The sequence below is a fragment of the Scatophagus argus genome, chromosome 2 (genome assembly GCF_020382885.2).
Source record: "Scatophagus argus isolate fScaArg1 chromosome 2, fScaArg1.pri, whole genome shotgun sequence".
Taxonomy (NCBI): domain Eukaryota; kingdom Metazoa; phylum Chordata; class Actinopteri; family Scatophagidae; genus Scatophagus; species Scatophagus argus.
Genome location: NC_058494.1, coordinates 22,759,550 through 22,786,952, shown reverse-complemented (window position 1 = coordinate 22,786,952; position 27,403 = coordinate 22,759,550). Strand labels below are relative to the sequence as shown.

Here is a 27,403-nt window from a genome sequence, read left to right as displayed (position 1 = left end):
TCAGCCGGGAATTTCCAACTATATGCGGTTATTGTGCTCTTGACAATGTACAGTAAAATACAAACTTGTGGAGGTAATCCGAATTAACACAAATGATCCTGTAGTCAAACTCACACAAATAATGTAAGGAACATTAAAATTTGCTCCTCTTTCCTTGCGAACTCAGTTAGTGTTATGGTTATAATATTGGGCATGATAAAAAAACCAAGAATATTATGAATATTATGGTTTAAAAAATTCTAATTCATAGCAAGATAAAACAATTTATGATTTTCCATATTTTGGGATGGAAATTCATTAGGAACAGTGAGGAATAATTATTCATTGTTTTAACATGTCTTGAGTTAAAAATGTCAAAATACAGACTGATCATCTGTTTTGTGTTTGACTGCTTTTGCCTTGCAGGAAAGGGAACAGGGAACAGGGGAACAGAAAGAGTAGGGGATGAAATAGAAAAGTTATAGATAAGATCGTTCTATTTTATATGACTTATTGTGAACAAATTTTTACTTACCTGTTATGAAAATGCACTTGCCTAAGTTATGTTCAAAACCTCAATTGTATTTTTATTTAATCTTTTTTCAGTCTGTGGTAAATGTGCTGCACAGCGACTGATTGTTGATGCCTGGATTCTGGGGGAAAAAAGTATGTGCAGAGAGTGCAGAGATGTCTACAGTAAAACAGCACAATGTGATGCAAGCCATTAAAAGTAAACTGAGGTGGAGCTCAGAGGGAATACATTAAAAGGAAACAAAGTGCTGTTAAATGCTGTGAAATTAGTAACATCTCCATGAGCAAGAGATGTGGTTGGTGTTTAATAATAAAAAACATACAAGCAGCGCCACCCTGAGTACACTATATCACACTGCCGGAGCTTCACGATGAGATCAGTCCATTAAGAGCTCTGAGGAGACTCAAGGAGTAAAACAACCACCCTGAAAGATATGTGAGTATTTCATCCTGTTGTCTCAAAAGTCTAATTGAAACTAAAGGCATCTGTTTGTTTTGAATCATTGTGGATTTTTAATTTATTTTTTCCTGCACTGGCATAAACAACAAACAGAAAGTTTCAGTATGTGGTCTGCTGTAAATGGAGTGAAGGTAGAGATTGACCTGCACTGACACTGTATTCCCCGACTGAGTCCACCACTGATTAATATACATTTCTAACAAAAAGAAATACATGACAGTAGCATTACATAACGTGCTATCATCAAATCAAATGACCCAAAAACGCAAACACACAAACGGCTTAATTTAGCACAGATACACCTGGGAAACAAAGGTGCCAATCATGTACTGAAAGGGTTTAGCACGCATGGGAAAGACCAATCAAAAAATAAATGAATAAATAAATAAAACTGAATCTTTAAAAATGCATTTGTTTATCCTACTTTCCCCTATTATTGGTGGACATGTTAACTCACAATCAGATTATCCAGTTGCTCTTGGTTGTACTGAGATATTAGGTAATATATACTCCACATGTGTGTGATGTTATGTTGTGGCCGAGCTTAATATTAGCTGTGGGCTCAAGAAAATACGTTGAAGATACAAACAACTGTTGGACTCACAGGTAAAAAAAACATTTATCTTCCCTCATGGTTTATGTAGGAATGTGATGCGTCCAAATCACAGAGAAACATGTGAGAGTATTGTGGTCACTAATCAGCTAAATCTGACAGTGTCCATATCCATGTATGATGTGTTGTTGGCTCCCTGCACTGACTGCGTACCATCTGTCTGACCCTTATCAATTCAAGTGTTTTAAATAGCTTTACAGGTTCATTTAAGCATAGAGTCAAAATACCAGATGACACAATTTTCAGATGCTCTGTGGATCTTTATTGCATCAGAGTTATCATCAACAGAGAGACAGTTTTTGCTCAGTTCTCCTTATATAACTGACAAACATGAACACAGGTCTTGTCTTGCAGCTTAGCTTGTTGAACAAGCAGTTTGTGGTTGCAGCTGATAATTAGCTGCACCTCGTTAAACAACATGTATTTATTTATTACAGTTACATAAATTTGTTACACTTCGTGTTGCCTCTGGTGTAACACTCTGCACACCTGCTGACTGCTGTCAAAAACTACTAACAATCCATTAAATACCACCACCCTGCACCGCATGATTTTTGAATACAAGAAATGGATGACTACAGGTGATTTCAGTTGGACTTTTAAAGAAAAGCATTCATGAATAGTGTGGCCACAAAATGCATTTCTCACTGTGGAGTTGGTTTGTAATGGTCACACTTGTCTCCAGTCAGATACGGATCACAGGTCAGAGTATACTTGACCTCAAAACCACCTGTCTCGGCTGGACAGGTGAATGAGTGTGTCCCCTGTCTCAGGTACCTCGTACATGATCCCAGAAGGTCATCATAAATCCAATCCGCGTCCCAGACCTCAATCTTCAATCCCAAGTGTGCGTCCACCTTCATGAAAAAAAGTAACTATAGATAGAACTAATTCATGAAATGGTTATACACAGAGATAAAACCTTGTAAATTTTTCGATCCATTAATGTACTCCTATCAACTAGAGTTATTGCCTTGCAGTTGTATGCCTTTGCACACCAGTTAAGTTGCAGTTTACATTCATACATTCAGTCCAAAGTCATATAATGTATGTAGTGAAGAATTTGAAGACATTTAATTAAAGGTAATGAGGGTAGTTGTAATTGTTAGGTGCAGAAAAAACGGTTAAATGTGTCAGGTCCCACCCTGGAGTGAAATCACTTGTACTCTTGTTATTGATACTGGTTGGAAGGTGTTTAGCTCAATTTTGAGTGTCATGGAAAAGGGTGTGAATACTTATGTACATGTTACATTTTTGTTTTTTATTTTTAATAAATTTGCAAAAAAATTCAAGCAAACTTGTTTCACTTTGTCATTATGAGGTATTTTGTGTAGAATTTAGAGGGAGAAATTTAATTGAATCCATTTTGGAATGAGACTGTAGCATAACAAAATGTGGAAAAAGCAAAGCGGTATGAATACCTTCCAGATGCACTGTAGGATGGCTTTCCTTTATGCTAATAAAATATTGCTTGGAACCAATATTTTAATTTTGACTGCTCTGGGAACACATATGGTGGAACAGTAACTCAGGCCTACAGCACACACTGTACATCACACGTTGTTTTCTCTGAGGCTGAATAATAGGATTAATTTTGTTCCATATGTGTTCTTTTGAGCTGTAATGAGAAGATTTACTTACCTCATCCAGATCATAAGCAGCGTTCCACCACGGATTATCCGAACTAATCATACGAGTCATTTTATAGTTGGAACCGCCGTACCACATCTTAGCATAGCTGTGAGTAAAAGAAAACAAGGAAAAACAAGTGATGATTACACTGCTTTAATATCACTGACTGATAGACAACCTTCAGGTCTGAATCCCTGGCCTCACTCTACTCACCTATCAGTTGGACTAAAGAGACGATAATCTCCATCTAGATTCCAGGCTTGGACTATAGTCACCACTAGCCTTCCCCTTGAGGTACGTAGAGGACAGCAGTTGGACCTCAGGCTCGGACTGTACCAATCACACTTTGTTTTATTGGTTGACTTTGTTACACTGTTGTCTGCTAAGTACTGCTCTATGGCAGCCTGAATCCCTGCCTTCTGGGTTTCATTGGGTGCCAGCTCCCACATTGGCCTGAGAGAGTATGAAACAATATCTGGGTGGTCTTTAAGGGTGTCCAGCCAGTTCTTGTAGCCCTGGGAGTTACTGTGATTGAGTGAAAACTCCCCAGACCAACCGATGCCTCCTACCAGATCTGTGTAGTGTTGGTGGACACTAGCATTGAATGAGTTGGAGAGGTCCCTGTTCTGTAGGACTGTGTCACAGGACTGTTGAGAACCCGATACGCCCACCCCCAGGCCTATGTTGATACCCTCTGATAAGCAGGAGTGGACCTAGAGGACAGGAGGGAAAATAAGATGTTACAGTCAGGGGATAATGGAAGACATTTGAACTGTTCCTTCGTGCTGAGAACAGTGAATTGTGCATCACAGTGCCTCACGCTCACACACAAACACTCTTACTCAGTTATGATGCCAATGACCTGCACATCAAGAAAAATCTTGCTCAAGGAAACCCAAACATGCTGCTCGGAAAAGCCAGGAGTGAAGGTGTGTTAGAAACTAAAATAGCAACCTGAATAAACAGGAAATATCAAATGTAGATACACCCATACAAAGCAAGGTTTGATGAGTATAGAAATCATATTAATCATTATACTCCTGCTTTCACAGTTACCAGATCTCAACCCAGTACAACATTACTTTGCATTATGCATTACAACAATCTGTAACAAGGCACAGTGACCAAAAATAAATGCAGGAGATCAGAGTTTCTCACAGACAATGCAAGTGCATACTTTTTGCTGTGTGCAGAAGCACTGGGGCTGTCTCACTTTATCTACTGCACAGACACATGTGCTACATGTACCTTGCTTTCGGAGAACCCATTCAGTGTGGACAAACACGTTCGTGCAGCTGAGACTCGCCTCAATCGTCCACCGAGACAAACCTGTAATGTAAAGTACTTTGTTGATAAGACGCAACTAAATGTTTTAAGCTGCAAAATATGGACATTATGGTGTGTGTGTGAGTGTGTGTTAACCTGTCGGATGTAGTGTGTGCCGTAGGTCAGCACGAGGTTTTTGTACTGATCCTTGGTGGAGTCGTCATAGTGACTTGGCAGATTGGCTAAATCCTGACTGAACTCAGAGCTGAGTGGCGGTCTGCTTGACACACGGTAACTACAAAAAGAGACAGACTAGTAAAACTTGTCTTAAACTTGACAGACAAATCTTATTCTGTGATGCAGGGATCTTCACATCCTACTGATAATGGGTACAGGTGATCCTGTGGGTGATGAAGGAGTAGCGATCCTCTCTGGTCCTTGCTGTAGCAAACTTGTATACATTGGAGTGTGTTCCTCTGACCTCCAGGTTGGCTGACACATACTTTTCGATATTTAATTTAGCCTGATAAAATGAATGAAAACGAAAAGCTCACAAGCTGCTTGGCGTTCACCCATAATCACTATGATATAGTGTATTCACTCAAACCAGTTATTTGTAAAATCATTCATTCACAAATACACTATATAGACAAAAGTATTAGAACACCTGACCATTACACCAACGGGGACTTGAATGACTTCACATTCTAAACACACAGACAGGTTTGCAGCTACAACAGCTTCCACTCTTCTGTGAAGGATTTCCACAACATGTTGGAGTGTTTCTGTGGGAATTTTTGTCCATTCATGCAGCAGAGCATTTGTGAGGTCACACACTGATGTTGGACCAAAAGGCCTGACTCACAATCTCCATTCCAGTTCATCCCAAAGGTGTTGGATGGGGTTGAGGTCAGGACTCTGTGTGGGCCAATCAAGTTCTTCCACACCAAACTCATCCAACCATGTCTTTATGGAGCTTTGCTTTGTGCACTGGGGCACAGTCATGCTGGAATAGAAAAGGGCCTTCAACAAACTGTTGCCACAAAGTTGGAAGCATAGCATTGTCCAAAATGTCTTGGTATGCTGAAGCATTAAGATTTCTCTTCACCTGGAAATCAGGGCCCGAGCCCAAACACTGAAAACAGCCCACCTGAATTCAATAATAAAGAGTTGCGTCTCAATACTTTTGTCTGTATAGTGTGCTTTAATAATGATATTCTCAAATGTTTTCAAGAGGTTTCCTACCGTCCACTCTTTCATGTCCTCTGAGGCGTAAGAGTCAATCAGTGAGCTGTGGACACAAGGACAGAATCACAATTAAAGCTCTTTCATATCAAATATTATTCTGGAGCATCTTCACTTTGTTGGCTAATATTTGTATTTACAAGTTAACACAAAAGAAGAATAGCATTGTTGGAATTTCAGCTGTAATTAAAATGGTAAGTTATTTTTAGAAATTTATATATATAATAGAATTTGTATATGTTCTATATCAATGCTACTACATTTCGACAACATACAGCTGAGACAGAAAACATTGAGGAAGTCCAAATGTGATGTGACTCAGGCTGACTAAATGGGGGGCTGAATCAGAAGACCCATAAGACTTGGGGTTGAGAATTGAGTTGCCACATCGAAATGTAGCCATGTGTTCTTCTAACAGGTAAACAACGCCAGTCTCATCTCACATTTATATCAGATTTCATGCACACTCTCTTGTTTTTAGCAGAAACTGGTGCGTATTCACAAGTCTTTACTGGTTTGTATTAAAAAACTAAAACGCCATTCATATAGGAGAATGGCTGATGGAACCCATTCAGTGATATAATGCTGATATAATACCTGGCAGATGTGTGAGTGCTGCTGGAAACGCCAGAAATACAATGGCTGAATGCACGCCAGTCCTTTGCAGCGAGCGGCAGCTGAAAATGAAGGTGAGAACACCATAATCAACCCACAAAGTGTGTGCAACTTTTAAAGTTGCTGCAAAATTATTGTTTATTTCTTATTTACTTTCTGCAGCTTATTGCCCTGAAGACGGTTGGAGCAGAGAGTACAGTTGCCAGTCGAGTTGAGGAAAGTCTTCACATCAACCATGTAGGCTCCTGTACGCTGCAGGGTGACCACATCAAAGCCCTCCCCCACCAGGTTGTGGCCTGGCACAAAGGGAGCAGACTCACATTCTGCACGAGTCCCATTCCTACAGGAGAGAACAGGGGAGTGGGAGGACAGAAAGAGGAGGAGGAGACTCAGGTGGAGAGGGGGTGGGGTTAAAAAGGTCATAGTTGGAGTCAAAGAGACACTGAAATATTTCAGAGAAAGACAGAGAGTAGAAAAGAAAGTCGGCGAGTTATTATTTCAGCTGGATATCTACATACATCTTCTTTCATTGTATGGTGTGAAAGATTCTCCATTCAGAAGGTGTGGATTAAAGAGTAACTAAACTCCTTAAGCACGTTGTTTCCTGCTGAAAATCAATTTAAATAGATATTTAGTGGTGTTGCTGATTGGTTCAGGTCCATATCTCGGCATTTTAGTGCAAAGTACTTGAATTTTATATTTTGTGTTGTAAATATGCAGAGTGACTGCCCTCCACAGGTTGAAACCAGGCTATTGCAAATGAATTTTTGTGAGTGGCCTAACTGGAAGGAAGGTGAGGTATCGGAGTCAGCCTTTGTCACCCACCACCCCTCCCACCCTCCCACGTGCACAGGCCCACTTTGAAGACCACTGAGATAAGAGCAGGTTGAGCAGATTATGTGGACTCAGTGTTGTGACTGACTTGTTTCATTGCACTGTGAGCATAGATATTACAGTGTTAATTTCATAGTTAGTTCTGTCTTTATAGTATTTAGTAGGTTAGTCAGCCATTTTAGACATTTAATAGGTTGTCGGTCGTAGTTTCACTTTGTATGTTTTAAAGAGCTGTTTGATTTAGCATCAGACAGTTTTAGTTTTAGCATTTATTAGCTAGTGGCAAGATGGGTCAACACTGTTGCTTTCTCGGCTCTAAAAAATACATCACCAGATTGCGTAGCTTTTGGCCCACTGCCACCGCAGCCACCCAGCCTGCCCACCCCTCCCAAGTCATGACTCTGGTGTTTAGTTACTCTTTAACTTTTTAGTAACCACAAAGTTTAACAAGACACTGATGACATATGTTTAATCTCAAATTGTTGGCGAGGACATTGAATTTTACACAAAGTGCTTGATGCTGGGGTTATTTGTCTAAACAATGACAATAACTGGAAAAAAGAAAAGCAGCCTCTCAGGAAGAACAGCGCAAATTTGATTTCAGTGTTTCATATTTGCCTGAATCTGATAACTTAAAAAATAAATAATTGCCTAACAATTAAGACAATTAAGATTTAAAACAAACCAAAATGCACAGCGAAAACGATCAAATCAAAGACTTATGGGAAACTTTCATTCATTCATTTTCTCTACCGCTTACCCGTCAGGTCAGGGAGCTGGAGCCTATCCCAGCTGACTACGGGCGAGAGGCGGGGTTCACCCTGGACTGGTCGCCGGTCAATCGCAGGGCTGACACACAAAGACAGACAACCACACACTCACACTCAGGGGCAATGTAGAGTAGCCAATTAACCTAATGTGCATGTTTTTGGGATTGTGGGAGGAAGCTGGAGTTCCCGGAGAAAACCCACGCAGGCGTGTGTGAGCTGCACATAAGTTGCTAAATTTGTCAAGCCAGCTTGGAAAAATTGTCCATAAATGTGAGATTATGGCTTTAACAGGTAAATCATGTCTGTTGTGACAATTCTGTTCTCTGTATTTGGGTAAAGATATTGGTATTAGACAGTGCTATTCTAGATTTTTGTTTTGTCAACAAATTCTGTGAAATGAACTGATTGTACTGAAGTATTTACTGTATAATCAAAGCCTGATGTGGCTCATTCCTCTCTGTGCCGCAGGCTTCCAGTGTGGTCCAAAAACTATGAAAGACATATCAGGGAGCCAAACTGCTCCTTCATTACCATGAATGAACAATGAAGTTTGTTTTATTTTTACCTTGCAAACCAACTGCAAAGCATCACACACACACACACACACACACACACACACACACACACACACACACACAGAGATACTAGAAAAGGGCCAAATGTCCTAAATGCAATAGAATGGAGCAATGAGGAAGAGATTATAGAGTCAGAAGCAATTATTACAAATCAGATCACAACTATTCAAACTCCTCTTCATACTATGTTCAACACATTTAGAAATCAGAACAGCACAGAGATGCCTGCAGGAAAACGGCACGATGTGATGCAAGCCATTAGTAAGTAAACAAGTAAAACCGACAGACTCACCATTGGATGATTCTATCAAAGATGTTGTGGTCAAAAATCAGCTGCTGCTGGTTGACAGCAGAGCTTGATTTTGGGCAAACATGTAAAAAAACTGCAAACCGTCGTCACATGTGGGCGTTACTGGGATTCCATTTATTGAGCCAATATGATCATGTGTCTGCCAAGGAGATGCCAGATGTTTAAAGTTTAATTAAGTCAGTTCTCCAGTATGACCGATATGTTGGTCAGCTGGTTTTATTGGCCAATATCGGTATCAACATATTGTCAGAGTTGTCCTTCGTGTGGATGTGAAAACTTTTTCTTCCAGAAAAATAGAAAGAAAACAAGCAAAATGGAGAAGGTAGGGCTGAGGGAGAGCACATTTAAAGGAGAGAAAGTGCTGGTAAATGCTGTAAAATTACTGACATCCTCATGTGGTTAATGTTTAATAAAAAATACAAGCAGGGCAGCTCTCAGCATGTCAAATCACAACTGCCTTTCCTGAGCTGATTTTGGGTTTAATAAACCTAATCATGCTGTGAAGGAAATGCAGGAGGAGGTGCATATGCATGGAAATGATTCAGAAATATGACATAAATCAGTCCATTAAAGAAAGAAAGGAAAAAGGCAAGGTGCAAAACATACACTTCAAACAACACTGAAATGATATAGATGACTATTTAATGCTGTTACCTTCATTATGGAAGTGCAATTGACTAACTTAAAACCAAGTTTTGTCGGCTGTTTTTTTGAACTATTTTAACAATACTGGCATAAACAGTAAACAGAAAAAGTTACAGTACGTGGTCTGCTGTAAATGGAGCGACTTGCTATCACATAATATATGTACCTAAAGTGTTGAGTGCAAAGACAAATTAAATCTGTGTAAGAAGATCTGTGGAAGAAAACTTGAATGCTTTTAGTCATTTGGGAACAGTAGTGCACTGCAGGCTCTTGTGACTGAAATGAGTAGTACAAAAACAAACACATCCTGATGTGACTTAAAAATGATTCAACAGAATGTTTTTTTCCGATATTTGGATATATCAGTACTAAAAATCCAGTATCATTTGGATTTAAAAACATCACTGGGAGCACTTTCACATATTTGTGGCAGTGGTGGAACAAAGTATGTCCAACAGAAACAACTGTACGTTCTTCGTGTGAAACGACGAGCTGACTGTGACTGTTCAAAATCAGAAGATGTCTAAGAAAATGAAATTTGTCTGTAATGTTTGCCAGTGTGATCGAACACATGTTGATTCACTTTAATATTTTAAAGTTAGTGATCCTGTTTTTAAAGCTCAGTTAACTCAACAACTGGTTTCACAAAAACTTAAAGGAGATTGAACTAATTATTAATTTAAGACAGCAGTTAAACTTACATTTTTAAGGTGATCCAGCTCAAATTTTTTACTGTGTAGAAACAGGCTTATTATTTGTCCAGTTGCAACCAGATGTTATCCATCCAGGAGCTTCTTGCACAGCAATGAAGCAACTCTATCTTGCAATGCAGATCCACACTGTTTAGAAAGTCTGCCTCACCGCCCCCAGAATTCCATAAACATATTGTAACGATTTGCTTTCCCAGTCCCTCTTGATTATTTTTCCAGAAATCCTGACTAGCTGAGCTATGTCTTGCCTCAAATCTTGGAAACCTTTATGTAACCATTTTCCAAAGAAATTCAAACAAATATTCAGACTTTGCTCCTGCCATATTTTGAAACTTTCATCCAGTTTTCCATTCCAGGTTTTGAGTGAAAGGTGGGTTGTGTTTGTCTCCAACAATAACCGAGTTATGGCATTGAATCAACTTCCATACTGCTGAATAGTCAGGGTTACACATATTTACCAGAGGCTTAATCTGAGCTGTTTGGTAATAAGATTTTAGATACAGGAGTGACAGATCTATGGAGCCAAATCAAGGCAAAAAAAAAGTTTGATACATTTGACGAAAAATATTTGAAATTGAAAGTTGACATTTTGATTTTGAACTATGAAAAATACAAACTTGTACTAGAATTAAAAATAAGTGTAGGAAAAGTTTTTTCAGTTTAAATATAACTATTCAGTTTTGAAATTCTTTTGAATAAATGATCTATTTTCAATTTTCACTTTCATACATATTTCAACATTTGAGGCCTTATGTTTCAGTTTCAGATATTTTTTTCCTTTTCAGGTCTTATTTTTTCAGTTTCACGCTTTTGAGGCAGATTGTCCTGGTGGTGGTTCCTGGTGGAATATCTAACTGGAGGTGGCTATTGTGCTCTTGACAATGTACAGTAAGTTACTCTGGCTGTCAAACCTGTGCAGGTAATTGGAATTAACACAAATGATCCTGCAGTCAAACTCACACAAATAATGAAAGGAACATTAAAATTTGCTTCTCTCTCCATGTGAACTCGGCTAGCTTGTTAGTCTCAGCTAGCTTGACAGCTTTGAGCGAGCTGGGTGCGTTTCAGTATCCAAGTTTTATTAGGCTTGCCTCAGCTACACACACACACACACACACACCTATACACAAATATGTGAAATACTTGTTGTTCTATTCATTGGGGTATTGTGGTCAAGTCAAGTCAATTCATTTAGCAAACAAGCTGGTCTTATTTCTCAAGTAGCTTGATGCACCACAAACTTTTAGCACAAACTGACTTACAAGTTGGGTTGAAAATGCTGTTGCTCTGTAATGTTATCAGTTCATGAAAAGCTCATCATGCTGAAACATGCAGTTCATGGCTGTGAGATGTTGCTTGTACACTGTAGGTACTGTCGTAATAACCTTATTCGTTCCGTGGTTGTTGTGTGGGGTGTTGAAGTTGTTTGCAGCATTACTTGCTCTTCAGTGCAGAGAACCTCATGTGTACCCATAGCTTTGGAAAGAACACAGTTCTAACCCATTTTCTTTTTGAGTCTTTATTTTCATGAGAAGGCCACACAAAAACAACAATATCCATTCACAGTCTAATCAGTCAAAAAACAAATAAAATGATATTTTTTCATTTTGAAGTGAATAAATCAGCATGAGACTCTGCAGGAACAACAATTCATGCAAACCTCTGTTTTCTCCTCTCCAGTTTTCATGTTAAGCTGATGTGCAAGCTACACTGCAGCTTGGAATGCGTAACAAGTGAAAATGCATGGAGAGAGTAAAACTCTTACTTTTCAGAAGTAACCTGTATGAGGACTCTGGTCTAATGCAAGATGAAAGGCAATTGATTGAAATTGAGTATTGATTTAAATGATTTATTGAATTGACTAGTGTTGATTAGCTGCAAGAACAATGAGCTAAGAATTACTTCATTATTTTGAGATGTGAAGCTGCAGCTATGTATATGATTGGACTCATTTCTAGGCAACACAGCAAAAGCACATGATATATTTAATTATTTTCTACATTTTACATTTTCTACTATTTATTATTTATCTCAGTGGAATTTCATTCTACAGTCTTCTGCAATATGACAAATTCATCTTGAACATTTAGAAAATAATTTTTAATCTTGGTATTTTCTATGATTTTAGGTGAATATTAGAGAAAAGCAAGCAGCATTTGTGAATATTGTGGCCTCAGAATGGTTTTGTCACTATGGAGATGGTTTGTACCGGTTACACCTGTCTCCAGTCAGATATGGGTCGCAGGTCAGTGTGTACTCGATCTCAAAGCCGCCTCTCTTGGCTGGACAGGTTAATCTGCGTGTCCCCTGGCTCAGAGTCCAGGTACATGATCCCAGAAGGTCATCATAATTCAAGTCCTCATCCCAAGCCTCAACCTTCAAGTCCAAGTGTGTGTCCACCTTCAGAAAAAACATTTAAAGTTATGAAATAAAGAACTAAATTGTTTTGAGCTGATGTGTAATGAGAAGATTCACTGACCTTCCCCAGATTATAGCGAGCGTTCCACCAGGGATCGTTTGAGCGTATCATATGAGTCCTATGATAGATGGAACCGTACCACATCTTGGCATAGCTGTGAATGGGAGAAAACAGGGAAAAGCAACTGGTGAATTAATATTGTTGTTTAACAGAACACCATCAGATCTCAATCCGAGGCCTCACTCAACTCACCTATCAGTCCTGCCCGTTAGATCTCCTTTTAGATTCCAGCCTCTGATGATGGTCACCACCAATGTTCCCCTTGAGGCCGCTTGAGGACAGCAGCTGGACCTCCCACAGTCTGGTACTTTGGGCGAGATTTTCACAGCATTGTCTTCTAAGTACTGCTCGATGGCAGCCATCATCCCTGTCTTCTGTGTCCCATTGGGCACCAGCTCATACATTGGCCTAAGGGAGTATGAAACGATATCCGGGTGGTCCTTAAGAGTGCTGAGCCAATTCATGTAACCCTGGGAGTCATTATGAGCGATTGAAAACTCCCCCATCCAACCAGTGCCTCCTGCCACCTCTGTATAGTGTTGGTGGAGACCAGAGCTGTATGAGTTGGAGGTGTCCTGGTTCTGTAGGACTTTGTTACAAGACTGCTGGGAACTGGATAATTTCACTTTCCCAAGACCTACGGAGACACCCAGCGATAAGCAGGAGTGGACCTAGAGGACAGAGGAAATAAGATATTATTTATAGTCAACGTATAATGGGAGACATTTACACAGTGACTTCACGCCTAAGGTACAAATGGTGTATTACAGTGCCTCACAGTCATACACACATTTATATGCTGATTATGACAAAGACCAGCTCATCAAGTTGTTTTTTTGTTGTTTTTTTTCTGGAGTGTCATGTTCGATGTCTCTCTTTCAAACTCAACACTGAATGAATGTTGTCTGAGCTATGCTTAGCACTGAAGTGCTAACATGTCAACAGTTGGAGTTGCCACACTGAGCGTCACAATTGCTCTGTGGGTAACATCATGAAGACTACAGCCATGTTTTATACAGTATCTGCCTAAACTCCCTGTCTAACAACATTTGGGTTTGTGTGCATGTTGTGTGTGTGCATAAATGTGCACTTTGGTTTCTGCACACACTGTACAGACACATGCGCTACATGTACCTCGCTTGAGGAGAGCCCATTCAGCGAGGACAAACAGACACGAGTAGCTGTGACACGCCTGAGTCGCCCACCAAGATAAACCTGGAAAGAAAAACAGTGTAGCTGTTTTGTTGTACAAAATGGTATTTTTTTACTTGTGAAATGAGGAAATTGAAATGGTGTGTGTGTGGTAACCTGTCGGATGTAGTGTGTGCCGTAGGTATGTATGAGCTCACTGTACTGAGCCTTGGTGGACGAGTTGTAGTGATTTGGCAGCCTGGCCAAGTCCTTCCTGAACTCAGAGCTGAGGGGCGGCCTGCCTGACACACGGTAACTAGACACACAGAGACAGACTAGTAAATTATCTTAACTGAAATCATCTTCACAAACCTGACTAACAAATCCCCTGTTGTGTTGCAGGGACCTTCACACCCTACCGATAATGGCTGCAGGTGACCCTGTGAATGCTGAAGGAGTAGCGATCCTCTCTGGTCCTTTCTGTGGCAAACTGATACGCAGTGGAGCGTGTTCCTCCCACCTCCAGGTTGGCAGACACAAACTTATCTATATTGAGCCCAACCTGATAAAATAAATAAAAAATCTTGAAAAGCTGCTTGACATGCACCTAAAATCACCATTACATTGTTTATTATAGTGACTTTATAATTTGGCACCAAAAACAAAGCCTGAACAGAAAATGTGAATGTAAAAAGTTTACAAGCTACACTTTACACTTTACAAGCTACGGTTGCCCCATTTATTTATTCATACAAACATTTGGAAAAACCTTTAACTTCATACTGCTACTTGTTCTAACATTAATGGTGTACAATGAGAACAATATATTCAAAAAAACAAGACATTAAAACTATATACAGTATAATGTATATGCTTATGTATATTTAGACAGTATCAGCCTTTTAGATCAGTAATGGTGGTTTAATATTTTTATGTATTGCAATGTGTTTCTTTCTCCAAAAGAAATTCAGAACTGAGGAGATACTACAGTCGCAAAATAAGCTAAAGAATTGTCAATCCACACATCCACCCATTATAACACTATAATAATATTCAGCACAAACGTTTCCTACCTTCCAGTCTTCACTATCCTGGGTATTGTAAGTGTCAATCAATGAGCTGTGGGCAAAATTTAAAAGAAACAAAAACGCTATTAAAGTGTTTCACATAAATTTGTATTCACAAATTAGCAAACAAAAATGTAAATTAAAAAAATGTAATTGTAAATGTAAGAATAAGTAGACAATGTTTATTAAAAGGCAATGACGTCCATTTTAGAATATTGTGAAACTACAGACAAGACAGAAAACTTTTTGAATCTGATGTGACTCTGACATAAAAGCTGTAGACAATAAATGGGGAGATAAATTTACAATTGACAAGATAGTGCTTTTCTTAAAATTTAAAATTTCATAAAATTTAAATTTCATTTAGAGAGACTGATTGGATGAGACAACCACAGTCTGTGACTTTGAGTTCTCCTGCCTTTAGCAGTGGAATAACATATACCTAACATATGAAAATGGCAGATTGAATCCATTCAGTGATACAGCATTGTATAATACAATACCTAACAGAGGTGTGTGCACTGCTGTAGATGTCAGCATTGCATCGGCTGAGCGCACGCCAGTCTGTTGCAGAGATTGGCAGCTGAAAATGAAGGTGAGGACACCGTCGGTAACATGCACATGATAAAGTTACTGTCAAAGTTGCTGCAGAACTATTGTGTATTTCTTAATTACTTTCTGCAGGTTATCATCTTGAAGAGGGTTGGAGCAGAGAGTACAGGTGTCTTTTGGAGTGAGGAAAGTCTTCATGTCAATCATGTAGGCTCCTTTACGCTGCAGGGTGACCACATCAAAGCCCTCCCCCACCAGGTTGTGGCCTGGCACAAAGGGAGCAGACTCACATTCTGTGCGATTCCCAGTCCTACAGGAGAGAACAGGGGAGTGGGAGGACAGAAAGAGGAGGAGGACACTCAGGTGGAGAGGGGGTGGGGTTAAAAAGGTCATAGTTGGAGTCAAAGAGACACTGAAATATTTCAGAGAAACACAAAGAGTAGAAAAGAAAATCAATGAGTTATTATTTAATCTGTGTATGAATATCAGTGAAGATAATAAGGAAGAGCAAATGTTCACTATCAAACTATCAAGAAGGAGACTAGTGAGGGAGGCCACGAAAACACCTGTGACTCTGGCAAGGTTAAAAGCTACAGTAGATGGGAGCGACTGCATACAACAGTTGATGCCCATATTCTTCACCTGTCAAAGCTTTATGGGAGAAAGCCACTGATGAAGAAAGCTCATGTTAAATCTTGACTGGGTTCACCCGAAGATATGTGGGAGACTCCAATGTCAGCTGAAAGAAGGTACTTTTGTCCAATGAGACCAATATGGAGCATTTTGTCCATCAGACTAGACACTATGTTTGGCAAACAGCAGCAGGCCCTGGTAGGCTTGTAAACTTAGATGGTAAAATGAATGCAGCAAAATCAAGGGAAATCCTGGACAGCAATCTGATTCAGTCTGCAAGAGAACTTTAATTTGGGAGAGGATTTATTTTCTGACAAGAGAATGACTCAAAGCATACAGCAAAAGCTGCGCAGAAATAATTTGAAGACAACAAGTTGCGGCAGTTGCTGTGATTGCATCTATTAAATATTAACTTGTATATTAATATTACTTGGTAGAAATTTATATTCACTTGGATGATGAAGAGATTTTTGTGAATTGTGAATGACTCCATTTATACAAGCAATAAAAAGGGAAAGCATCCATTAGGGTGAAAACTTTTTATAAGCACTGCATTTACTATCTTGAACACATTCCATTTTTTAAGTTCAAGGAAAAGATCATTTTTATTATACCTACGGGAAATTTGTTGCACAGCCAACAGTAATAAAATCAGTGCAAAAGCAAGTTACACAAAAGAAGGAACTACAATTTCAAAGAAATTACATGACATTATTCACTATCTGGTTTTTGGTGATCCAAACCCACAGGTAAAAGAGAAGGTTGAAACAATCTCGTGAAAGCAATGTTAACATTAAAACTTCTGAGCTTTTGATAAAAGTACATGGGCTGACGGGGCTTTGAACAAACAGCATCAGCATTTGGTTCAAATGTTAACTTGCCATCAATTATTGCCCTCAGAGATTTGTACTGCTGAACATTTGCTTTGTTTTAGACACATTTATATCCAATTAGGAGAGTTTACACCTATCACCAAATTTCTCAACTGGAGAATACTGGACCATGATCAGTTTAATCATTACTGAGCTGAGACACAACAGCAGAATCAAGTGCAAACTTAACAATATGCAGATCAAACTTTAGACGTATTTAAAAGGTTAAACATGATGACTAAAGAAAAATACAAAATGACTTCTCAGCAAATCTACACAATTCCAACTTACTACATAGACCTATAGAATATAAATTATTTTTATGGTCCTTTTTCATTGACAAAGTCAACACCATCAGAATCCAAATCATGCTCTTTGTCTACTGTATCTTCCAGTGGTTTTTTCAGTCATTTACAATTAATTCTCAGTCAGATGTATTGAAGGCTGTTGATGGTATCTCCCTGTAACCTTGTTAAAAAGAGTTTTCTACCTGTGCCCAAAATGATGATGTTGCTGCTCCACTTCCAGTCATCAAAATCAGAATCAACAAGGGAGAGAGTCTATGTTATTTGTTCAGAGATAAGATGATAGGTGATAAGGATAGTAAAAACTGAAAAGAGAATGGACTTCCCTTCAAGTTCGGTTTGGGGGATTTTCACAGGGTAATCACTTCAACAAGGTCACAGGCACTCATGTTTTTATGTCATGATGTCAATCATTCACTCCAGGAATATCACAACTCAAGCCTGCAGTTTAAGCAGTGGTGCAAACAAAACCATCTTGACCTGAATTCTGGATCTTAAAAAGAGAAAAGTGGTTTTTGGGACTTGCACACAATATTGTCATAGAAAAAGAGGATCATTTCAAATACCTTGGACTGATAATAGACAATAATAAAAGACAATAATCAGTCATTCGCATATTATAAGGACTAAATGTTTCATCAAACCTCCACCTTCTGCTTTATAAAAGTGTTGTTTAGCCAGTTCTCATGTATTGTTCTACATGCTTTTACAATATGCTCACAACCAAAAACCAGAACACCTTCACAAAAACAACCAATATTGGATCAAAGTTAAGGGCCTCCACATTCACAATCTCACTCAGTTGAATGCCAAAGCCATCGCACACATCGCAAAAGCAATAATATAAGATCACACTTGCCCACTACACCAGTACTTTACAGTACGGCCCTCAAAACGGAGATACAGAATTGTAGATACAATAGAATCTGGTTTAAAAACATTCTCATACCTTAGCTATCACAACACTAAATCAGTAGAGAATCCAGCATTATGTGAATGACACCAAACTGTCTTTTTTACGAGATGTCACCACATCCTGCACCATGTTGGAGAAATTTATTTCTCATGTAATACCTGATAACAAAACTTCCATGATCTGTTAAGGTTGTCACTGCTGAAGTGAATGCTATATGTTTGTGAATGTCTGTTTCTTTGTTTCACAGATATGAGGTCCAACAGGAATAACCTGCAATACTCCTTGATGTTCGGTGTGACTGAATTCTTCGTTAGTGATCTGAACAAAATGATCCCAATTAAATTAATGCAATCTAACACATAAGCATTGCTGATTGGATAGCGTGTGTCATTGAAATGAATCACAAGTATGCCAGTGCTATCCTGTTTGATGTGGTGTGCTGGGGCAGCAGGGTGAGGGTAGTGGATGTCAGCAAACTCAATAAACTGATACGGAAAGCCAGTGATGTCTTGGGACTCTTTGATGACGATGTCAGAAAGAAGGATGCTGTCTAAGTTCCATGCTGGTGTTGAAGTTGTTTGCAGCATTACTTGCTCTTCAGTGCAGAGCACCTCACATGTGTACCCATAGCTTTGGAAAGAACACAGTTCTAACCCATTTTCTTTTTGAGTCTTCATTTCCATAAGATCTGTATTTATAATTCTAATCAGCAGAAAACCAAACAAAATTATATATATTGGTTTTCATTTTGAAGTCCATAAGTCAAAATGGTTTCTTGCTATGGAGATGGTTTGTACCGGTTACACCTGTCTCCAGTCAGATATGGGTCACAGGTCAGTGTGTACTCGATCTCAAAGCCACCTTTCTTGGCTGGACAGGTTAATCTGTGTGTCCCCTGGCTCAGAGTCCAGGTACATGATCCCAGAAGGTCATCATGTTGCAAGTCCTCGTCCCAAACCTCAACCTTCAAGCCCAAGTGTGTGTCCACCTTCAGAAAAAACATTTAAAGTTATGAAATAAAGAACTAAATATTTTTGAGCTGATGTGTAATGAGAAGATTCACTGACCTTCCCCAGATTATAGCGAGCGTTCCACCAGGGGTCGTTTGAGTGGATCATATGAGTCCTGTGATAGATGGAACCGTACCACATCTTAGCATAGCTGTGAATGGGAGAAAACAGGGAAAAGCAACTGGTGAATTAATATTGTTGTTAAACAGACCACCATCAGATCTCAGTCCGAGGCCTCACTTGATTCACCTCTCAGTCCTGCCCATTAGATCTCCTTGTAGATTCCAGCCTCTGATGATGGTCACCACCAGCGCTCCCCTTGAGGCCTCTTGAGGACAACAGTTGGACCTCAGGTTGGGAGTGTGTCTCCCACAGTCTGGTTCTTTGGGTGAGATTTTCACAGCATTGTCTTCTAAGTACTGCTCCACGGCAGCCATCATCCCTGCCTTCTGTGTTGCAGTAGGAACCAGCTCGTACATTGGCCTAAGAGAGTATGAAACGATATCCGGGTGGTCCTTGAGGGTGCTGAGCCAATTCATGTAACCCTGGGAGTCATTATGAGCGATTGAAAACTCCCCCATCCAACCAGTGCCTCCTGCCACCACTGTGTAGTGTTGGTGGAGACCAGAGCTGTATGAGTTGGAAGTGTCCTGGTTCTGTAGGACGTTGTTACAAGACTGTTGGGAACCAGATAAAGTCACCTTCCCGAGACCTACGGAGACACCCAGCGATAAGCAGGAGTGGACCTAGAGGACAGAGGAAATAAGATATCATTTATAGTCAACGTATAATGGGAGACATTTACACAGTGACTTCATGCCTAAGGTACAAATGGTGTATTACAGTGCCTCACAGTCATACACACATTTATATGCTGATTGTGGCAAAGACCAGCTCATCAAGTTGTTTTTTTGTTGTTTTTTTTCTGGAGTGTCATGTTCGATGTCTCTCTTTCAAACTCAACACTGAATGAATGTTGTCTGAGCTATGCTTAGCACTGAAGTGCTAACATGTCAACAGTTGGAGTAGCCACACTGAGCGTCACAATTGCTCTGTGGGTAACATCATGAAGACTACGGCCATGTTTTATACAGTATGTGGCAACGCCGCTTGAGGCATCTGCCTAAACTCCCTGTCTAACAACATTTGGGTTTGTGTGCATGTTGCGTGTGTGCATAAATGTGCACTTTGGTTTCTGCACACACTGTACAGACACATGCGCTACATGTACCTCGCTTGAGGAGAGCCCATTCAGCGAGGACAAACAGACACGAGCAGCTGTGACACGCCTGAGTCGCCCACCAAGATAAACCTGGAAAGAAGAACAGTGTTATTGATACTGTTATGGCAATTTCTTTTCTGCCTGTAGTGAGTTAAGCAAAGGAAAACACAACAAATCCGGAAGATAGCCTACACTAAAATGTTTTAATCTCTATACAGAGGAGGCAACACACAGAACCACACGACAGCAAGCAGTTCAGAGTTGTGCCCTACTGGTTGAAGACTTCAACTCATTTTATACTTTCTGGTGTGTCTCTGGTTCTTTGTTTGGAGCTTCAAAGACATTCCTTCACAGGTTGATGGAAAAACAGACAGGATGCAAAGATCTCTTTCTGTCCTCTGCTTTACCCAGGATGTTATTTATAACGGGGCTATAACAGTCAGTTTACCAGGTCATTACTTGGTCACTATAACACTACACAACTAAAGCTACAGATTAACTACATTAAGTATGACGTAAAAGTAAACATTATGTCATTGTTACTACAAAGCATACAAAATTTCCATCACAATACAAAATGGTATTTTTTTACTTGTGAAATGAGGAAATTGAAATGGTGTGTGTGTGGTAACCTGTCGGATGTAGTGTGTCCCGTAGGTATGTATGAGCTCACTGTACTGAGCCTTGGTGGACGAGTTGTAGTGATTTGGCAGCCTGGCCAAGTCCTTCCTGAACTCAGAGCTGAGGGGCGGCCTGCCTGACACACGGTAACTAGACACACAGAGACAGACTAGTAAATTATCTTAACTGAAATCATCTTCACAAACCTGACTAACAAATCCCCTGTTGTGTTGCAGGGACCTTCACACCCTACCGATAATGGCTGCAGGTGACCCTGTGAATGCTGAAGGAGTAGCGATCCTCTCTGGTCCTTTCTGTGGCAAACTGATACGCAGTGGAGCGTGTTCCTCCCACCTCCAGGTTGGCAGACACAAACTTATCTATATTGAGCCCAACCTGATAAAATAAATAAAAAAAACAAGTCATGAGCCGCTTGATATTCACCCAAATTCATCATACTGGTGCTTGTTCATGCATTAATGGCTTACGGTGAGGACAATAGATTCAAAAGAATGAGCCATAAAAACTGTTCAGTGAAAATAATATTCAACACAAACATTTCCTACCTTCCAGTCGTTACTTTCCTGGGCAGCGAAAGTGTCAATCAATGAGCTGTGAGCAAAGTTTACAAGAATAATAAATACTATTAAAGTCTTACATAGTCCATTTAAGTTTGTATTTACAAATTAACAAGAAATAGAACAGTTAGATCTCCACCTGTAGTTAACATGATAAGGACAATGTTTATATAAGTCAAATGATTATTAAAAGGGAATTTTACAATATTGTGAAAGTACTAACAAGACAGAGAACTTTTTTTTCCAATGTGATTTTGACATAAAAGCTAATCTATGGACAATAAATTTGGAGTGGAATTTGAGTCATAGTATAATGCTTTTCATGTCAAATTTCATTTAGAGAGACTGATTGGATGAGACAATCACAGTCTGTGACTTTGAGTTGCCTAACATATGAAAATGGCAGATCAAATCCATTCAGTGATACAGCATTGTATAATACAATACCTAACAGAGGTGTGTGCGCTGCTGTAGATGTCAGCATTGCATCGGCTGAACGCACGCCAATCCTTTGCACAGATTGGCACCTGAAAACGAAGGTGAGGACACCATCGGTAACATGCACATGATAAAGTTACTGTCAAAGTTGCTGCAGAACTTCTTAATTACTTTCTGCAGCTTATTGCCTTGAAGAGAGTTGGAGCAGAGAGTACAGGTGCCTTTTGGGGTGAGGAAAGTCTTCACATCAACCATGTAGGCTCCTTTACGCTGCAGGGTGACCACATCAAAGCCCTCCCCCACCAGGTTGTGGCCTGGCACAAAGGGAGCAGACTCACACTCTCTGCGAGTCCCAGTCCTACAGGAGAGAACAGGGGAGTCAGAGGACAGGAAGAGGAGGAGGAGACTCAGGTGGAGAGGGGGTGGGGTTAAAAAGGTCATAATTGGAGTCAAAGAGACACTGAAATATACCAGAGAAAGACAGAGAACAGAAAAGAAAATCAATGAGTTATTATTTAATCTGTGTATGATCATCAGTGAAGATAATAAGGAAGAGCAAATGTTCACCATCAAACTTTGTGATTTTTGCAATTTTGTTGCTCCGTCACCAGGTTGTGGGTTAAAAATTTCAGCTCCCTGTTACTTCTCCATCTAATATGCAGTATATTAAGTACAGCCTGATGGATGTTGGATGATTTTCGATATGAAACACATCACAGAGCCAAATCAGATGTCACCAACAGCAGTGTGGTTTTCCACAGAAAGACAATTAACACATAAAAATCACTGCAAGTCTGATGAAGTTGAGTAGCATATGGGACAGGCTATACGATGAGCAATGCCTTTACTGTTAAAGCTGCAGTTTTGTTGTGTGCACACAGATATTTGTGAGTTTTATCACATTCATTGGCTGAGTTAAGTAACAGCTTGTTAAGGATTTACACTGTTTTACCTTGCCAGGTGTGTGCTCTAGTAGTTGTGCCCATGTTTCCCCTATATACTATAATTATTGCAAAGGAGGACTTTGATTTTTTGTGCAAGCAACAATGAGCAACTATAGCAACTATGCAGTTTCCCGTGTTGTGCTGCAGTCTCGTTGCTGTTTCTGCACAACGTGTTCCTGACTGACTGGAACACGTTGGGTTCTACTGACACACCCTAACAACTGTCTGCATACTGCATCTATTGTTGTTTTTATCTCATGTTAGGACTTTGTTCTAGCATTTGTACAGAGCATTTAGATTAGATATATGATCACCTATATATATATATATAAGAGCACTTTACAGGCTGCAGCAGATTTCACCCAGAGGTCGAGGTGCAGCTATGATCATTTGAATGTTATTTAACATACTGTATGTGGCACTGAAATTTTAATTGCTCTCACTTACAAACCACATGTCACAAGATTATTGTAAACCGCTGTCATTTTGTCAATATCCATTACCTTTGATTCATTTGTTAATTTTTAATTTGCAGACAACCTTAGACTAATTCACAGACATGATGTCTCACTTCAGGTAGGAATTTGAGATCACTGAATCAATAAAAATCTACACCTTTCATCTGCATGCTCTTCCCTTACAAGCAGTGATCTGCAAAGCAGTTTCTTCTTCACAATGCTTCACATGCACCGTCCTGATAGCAGCAGGGATCAGTGAGTGCTTTAGATGTTTGGTTCTGCATCTCAGCAGATGATATCTGCAACCAGATGGAAGCAGCTGAACTCACTGAACAAATGATGACTGTGGTCAGCCAGAAGTGACTGGGCCTCCTTTGTGACCCTGACCTTACAGACCACAGAGAGGTCATTTAGACGTCCATTTTTAGAGGTTATTTAGATTTGATACCTACTAATCCAATCTGGTTTTTCAAGGGAGGTGATCCAAACCAACAGATAAAAGAGAAGGTTAAAACAAATTCAGGAAAGCAAGAATAAAGCAATGTCATGAAAGTCATGTCAACATTATAACTTCAGAGCTTCTGATAAAAACTTCATGGCTTCAAATATAGCATCAGTGTTTGGTTCAAATGTTAACTTGTCATCAATTATTGCCCTCAGAAATTTGTACTGCGGAACATTTGTTTTGTTTTAGACACATTTATGTCCAAGAAGGAGAGTTTACACCTGTCACTAAAGTTCTCCAATACCGGACCGTGATCAGTTTAATCATTATAGAGCAGAGACACAACAACAGAATCAACTGCAAACTTAACAATATGCAGATCAAACTTTTAGAGTTCTTTAAAAGGTTTAACACGATGACTGAAGAAAAGGACAAAATGACCTCTGATCTCAGCAAATCTGCACTATTCCAACTTACTACATAGAGCTATAGACTATAAATTATTTTTATGGTCCCTTTTCAAAGTCGACAGCATCAGAATCCAAATCGTCTTCCAGTGGTTTTACATCTTTTCAGTCTTTTACAATTAATTCTCAATCTGATGTATTGAAGGCTGCTGATATTATCTCCCTGTAACATTTTTCAGAAGAATTTTCTACCTGTGCCCACAAAGTTGATGTTGCTGCTCCACGTCCAGTCATCAAAATCAGAGGCAAGAAGGGAAAGAGCCTATGTTCTTAGTTCAGAGATAAGCAGAAGATGAAGCTTGTTATCTTCTGTGATGGAGCTTGTATGGTTGAAAAGGGAAAGTAATAAAGAGGAGATAAGGATAGTAAAAATTCAACAAGGAATGGGTTTCCCTTAAAGGTTCACTGTGTATAAGGGTCTACTGGCAACAATATAACACAGTGTTCATTGCTATGTTTTGATGAGTGCATAATCACTTGAAAATGGTAATAACTGTGCTTTTGTCACCTAAGATTGAGCTCTTTATATCTGTTGAGGGTTCAGGTCCCAGATTTTTGGTCCCATGCAGCACCAAAACTGCAGGCCTGAAAACGACTAGTCTAGAAATTGTATGTAACTTAGTTCTACTCAACTGGCAAAATTTGAAATTCACCAGCCAGTAATACTGTCTCTACCAGGGCATTGACCTTGGGGTTCCAATCTTGGTACCATATTGCTTTCAACCAACATGTTCTCTCTGGGTCAAGTAATTTGTGCTTCTGAGATTTATTTATAAAACTGCAAATAATAGATGTCTCATAGCTCGAAAGGAAATATAGTCTCCTTTCCAAGAAAAAGAGGTTTCAAAGCAAAGTGATCACTTTGTAAGATTGATTGTAAGCTAAAGATTGCTAGCTTTATGTGCAATTTGGAGAGACACAGCAGGCAAACAGATTGAGCCTTAACATAACACACTCCACCATTTTACACATGATTTTAAGATGATTTCTTGTTGACATGTTTAAACATAATAAGCAGGTATGTTGTTTGATTCTGTTCTTAATAAATGCTTAACTCTTAACCCACCACATCTTCAACAGATTTGTGGCAATGTTCAATGTGTTCTGACCAAAGTAACTCAGAAAGAAAAGAGCTAAACAAAACAAGAGACTTACAAAAAAAGAGATTCTTTAATGATGAAAGAAAAACATCTCATGACAACAGTGTAACAGTTCATCTGAACTTTGATGCTTTTAAGAGCCGAGAGCTGAGCTGATTGATCCATCCATCCATCCATTTTCTATACCGCTTATCCGTCAGGGTCGCGGGGCTGATTGATAAATGTGGTCAAGTTTTTGATACATATTTACCAGAGGCTTAATCTGAGTTGTTTGGTAATAAGATTTTAGATATGGGAGTAGCAGATCTATGGAGCCAAATCAAGGCAAAAAGTTTGGTACATTTGACGAAAAATATTTGAAATTGAAAGTTAACATTTTGATTTTGAACTTAAAAATATAAAATAACTTGAAAAATACAAAATTGTACTAGAATTAAAAATAAGTGTAGAAAAAACTTTTTTCAGTTTAAATATAACTCTTGAGTTTTGAAATTCTTTTGAATAAATGATCTATTTTCAATTTTCACTTTCATACATATTTCAAGGATTCAAGGATTCAAGGAGCTTTATTGTCATTTCACACACGTAGAACATGAGTGGAACGAAATTAGTTTCCCCGGTCCCAACATTTGAGGTCTTATGTTTTTCAGTTTCAGATCTTTTTTTCATTTTCAGGTCTTATTTTCTCAGTTTCACGCTTTTGAGGCAGATTGTCCTGGTGGTGCAGGAGCCATTGCTAGCCAATACTTCGTTGCCAAGTTCAGTTTAAAATGGCTTGCTAAACAGTTCCTTATCAATGGCATCAGTTTTTTCTCTGCCAATGATGTGAATATGATGTATAGAAAGTGTGGAGTCATACTTTTCCTGCACTTATTTTTAGTTTGAGTACAATGTTGTGTTTCTTCAAGTTCAACATCAAAATATCAATTTTTTTCAAATGAATAAAACTTTTGGCTATGATTTGGCTCCATACAGACATCCTTTACTTACAGGAAACAGGACTAATTTCTGAGAGTTTGGGAGAATGTTAGTTTTACCTGTTTCAATGCATTGGATCAATGCCAGGAAGGACAGCAGACTCCACCTCAACAACATTTTTCTAATGTCAGAAAGCTGTGGCTAGTTTTGCATCAAATAGTGATTTGTTCTACTGTTTGCATGATGTTGCATACATGTCTGCACAGTGTTATAATTTTACAGCTCACGGTAAGTAAATGTCTTAGCTTGCTTTTCCAACTCATTGTTGATAAGGAAATGTGGTGTGGAAACCGAAATGTGTCTGTGTGTGTGTGTCTCTAGATTTGATTCTGCAGTCAAACTCACACAAATAATGCAAGGAACATTAAAATTTGCTTCTCTCTTCATGTGAACTCGGCTAGCTTGTTAGTCTCAGCTAGCTTGACAGCTTTGAGCTAGCTGGGTGCGTTTCAGTATCCAAGTTTTATTAGGCTTGTCTCAGCTACACACACACACACACACAATCACAGACACATACACAAATATGTGAAATACTTGTTGTTATTCATTGGGGTATTGTGGTCAAGTCAAGTCAATTCATTTAGCAAACAAGCTGGTCTTATTTCTCAAGTAGGTTGATGCGCTACAAACATTTAGCACAAATGACTTACAAGTTGGGTTGAAAATGCTGTTGCTCTGTAATGTTATCAGTTCATGAAAGCTCATCATGCTGAAACATGTTCATGGCTGTGAGATGTTGCTTGTACACTGTAGGTACTGCCGTAATAACCTTATTCGTTCCGTGGTTGTTGTGTGGAGTGTTGAAGTTGTTTGCAGCATTACTTGCTCTTCAGTGCAGAGAACCTCACGTGTACCCATAGCTTTGGAAAGAACACAGTTCTAACCCATTTTCTTTTTGAGTCTTTATTTCCATGACAGGTCTATATTTATAATTCTAATCAGCAGAAAACCAAACAAAATTATATATATATATATATATATATATTTCATTTTGAAGTGCAT

The 27,403-nt window shown here is 39.2% G+C and overlaps 3 protein-coding genes across 5 annotated transcripts; all 3 read right to left on the bottom strand.

Annotated features, from left to right (window-relative positions):
• Nucleotides 1-1,822: 1,822 nt before the first annotated feature.
• On the bottom strand, nt 1,823-10,585 carry LOC124049513 (perforin-1-like). Of its 2 annotated transcripts, XM_046371252.1 has the most exons (11): nt 10,177-10,585; nt 7,936-8,024; nt 6,495-6,783; nt 6,324-6,403; nt 5,727-5,772; nt 4,862-5,004; nt 4,638-4,776; nt 4,464-4,544; nt 3,429-3,928; nt 3,225-3,321; nt 1,823-2,440 (listed from the first exon to the last, which is right to left on the bottom strand). In XM_046371252.1, exons 3-11 carry the CDS (start codon nt 6,762-6,764, stop codon nt 2,228-2,230), a joined length of 1,569 nt encoding a protein of 522 aa, XP_046227208.1. In that variant the 5' UTR covers nt 6,765-6,783; nt 7,936-8,024; nt 10,177-10,585; the 3' UTR covers nt 1,823-2,227. The 2 variants fall into 2 exon arrangements, with proteins under 2 accessions (XP_046227208.1, XP_046227201.1); XM_046371245.1 differs by lacking the exon at nt 7,936-8,024 and having other exon boundaries at nt 10,177-10,584.
• Nucleotides 10,586-11,360: 775 nt separating this feature from the next.
• On the bottom strand, nt 11,361-17,571 carry LOC124049470 (perforin-1-like). 2 transcript variants are annotated; one of them, XM_046371169.1, is made up of 10 exons: nt 17,410-17,571; nt 15,538-15,826; nt 15,366-15,445; nt 14,869-14,914; nt 14,215-14,357; nt 13,973-14,111; nt 13,799-13,879; nt 12,857-13,335; nt 12,665-12,758; nt 11,362-12,585 (listed from the first exon to the last, which is right to left on the bottom strand). In XM_046371169.1, the coding sequence occupies exons 2-10, from the start codon at nt 15,805-15,807 to the stop codon at nt 12,376-12,378; spliced, it is 1,542 nt and encodes a 513-aa protein (XP_046227125.1). In that variant the 5' UTR covers nt 15,808-15,826; nt 17,410-17,571; the 3' UTR covers nt 11,362-12,375. The 2 variants fall into 2 exon arrangements, with proteins under 2 accessions (XP_046227117.1, XP_046227125.1); XM_046371161.1 differs by having other exon boundaries at nt 11,361-12,585; nt 13,799-14,111.
• Nucleotides 17,572-18,757: 1,186 nt separating this feature from the next.
• On the bottom strand, nt 18,758-21,441 carry LOC124049483 (perforin-1-like). Its single transcript, XM_046371181.1, has 6 exons — nt 21,247-21,441; nt 21,005-21,143; nt 20,382-20,462; nt 19,400-19,896; nt 19,208-19,301; nt 18,758-19,128 (listed from the first exon to the last, which is right to left on the bottom strand). Exons 1-6 carry the CDS (start codon nt 21,417-21,419, stop codon nt 18,919-18,921), a joined length of 1,194 nt encoding a protein of 397 aa, XP_046227137.1. The 5' UTR covers nt 21,420-21,441; the 3' UTR covers nt 18,758-18,918.
• Nucleotides 21,442-27,403: the final 5,962 nt, after the last annotated feature.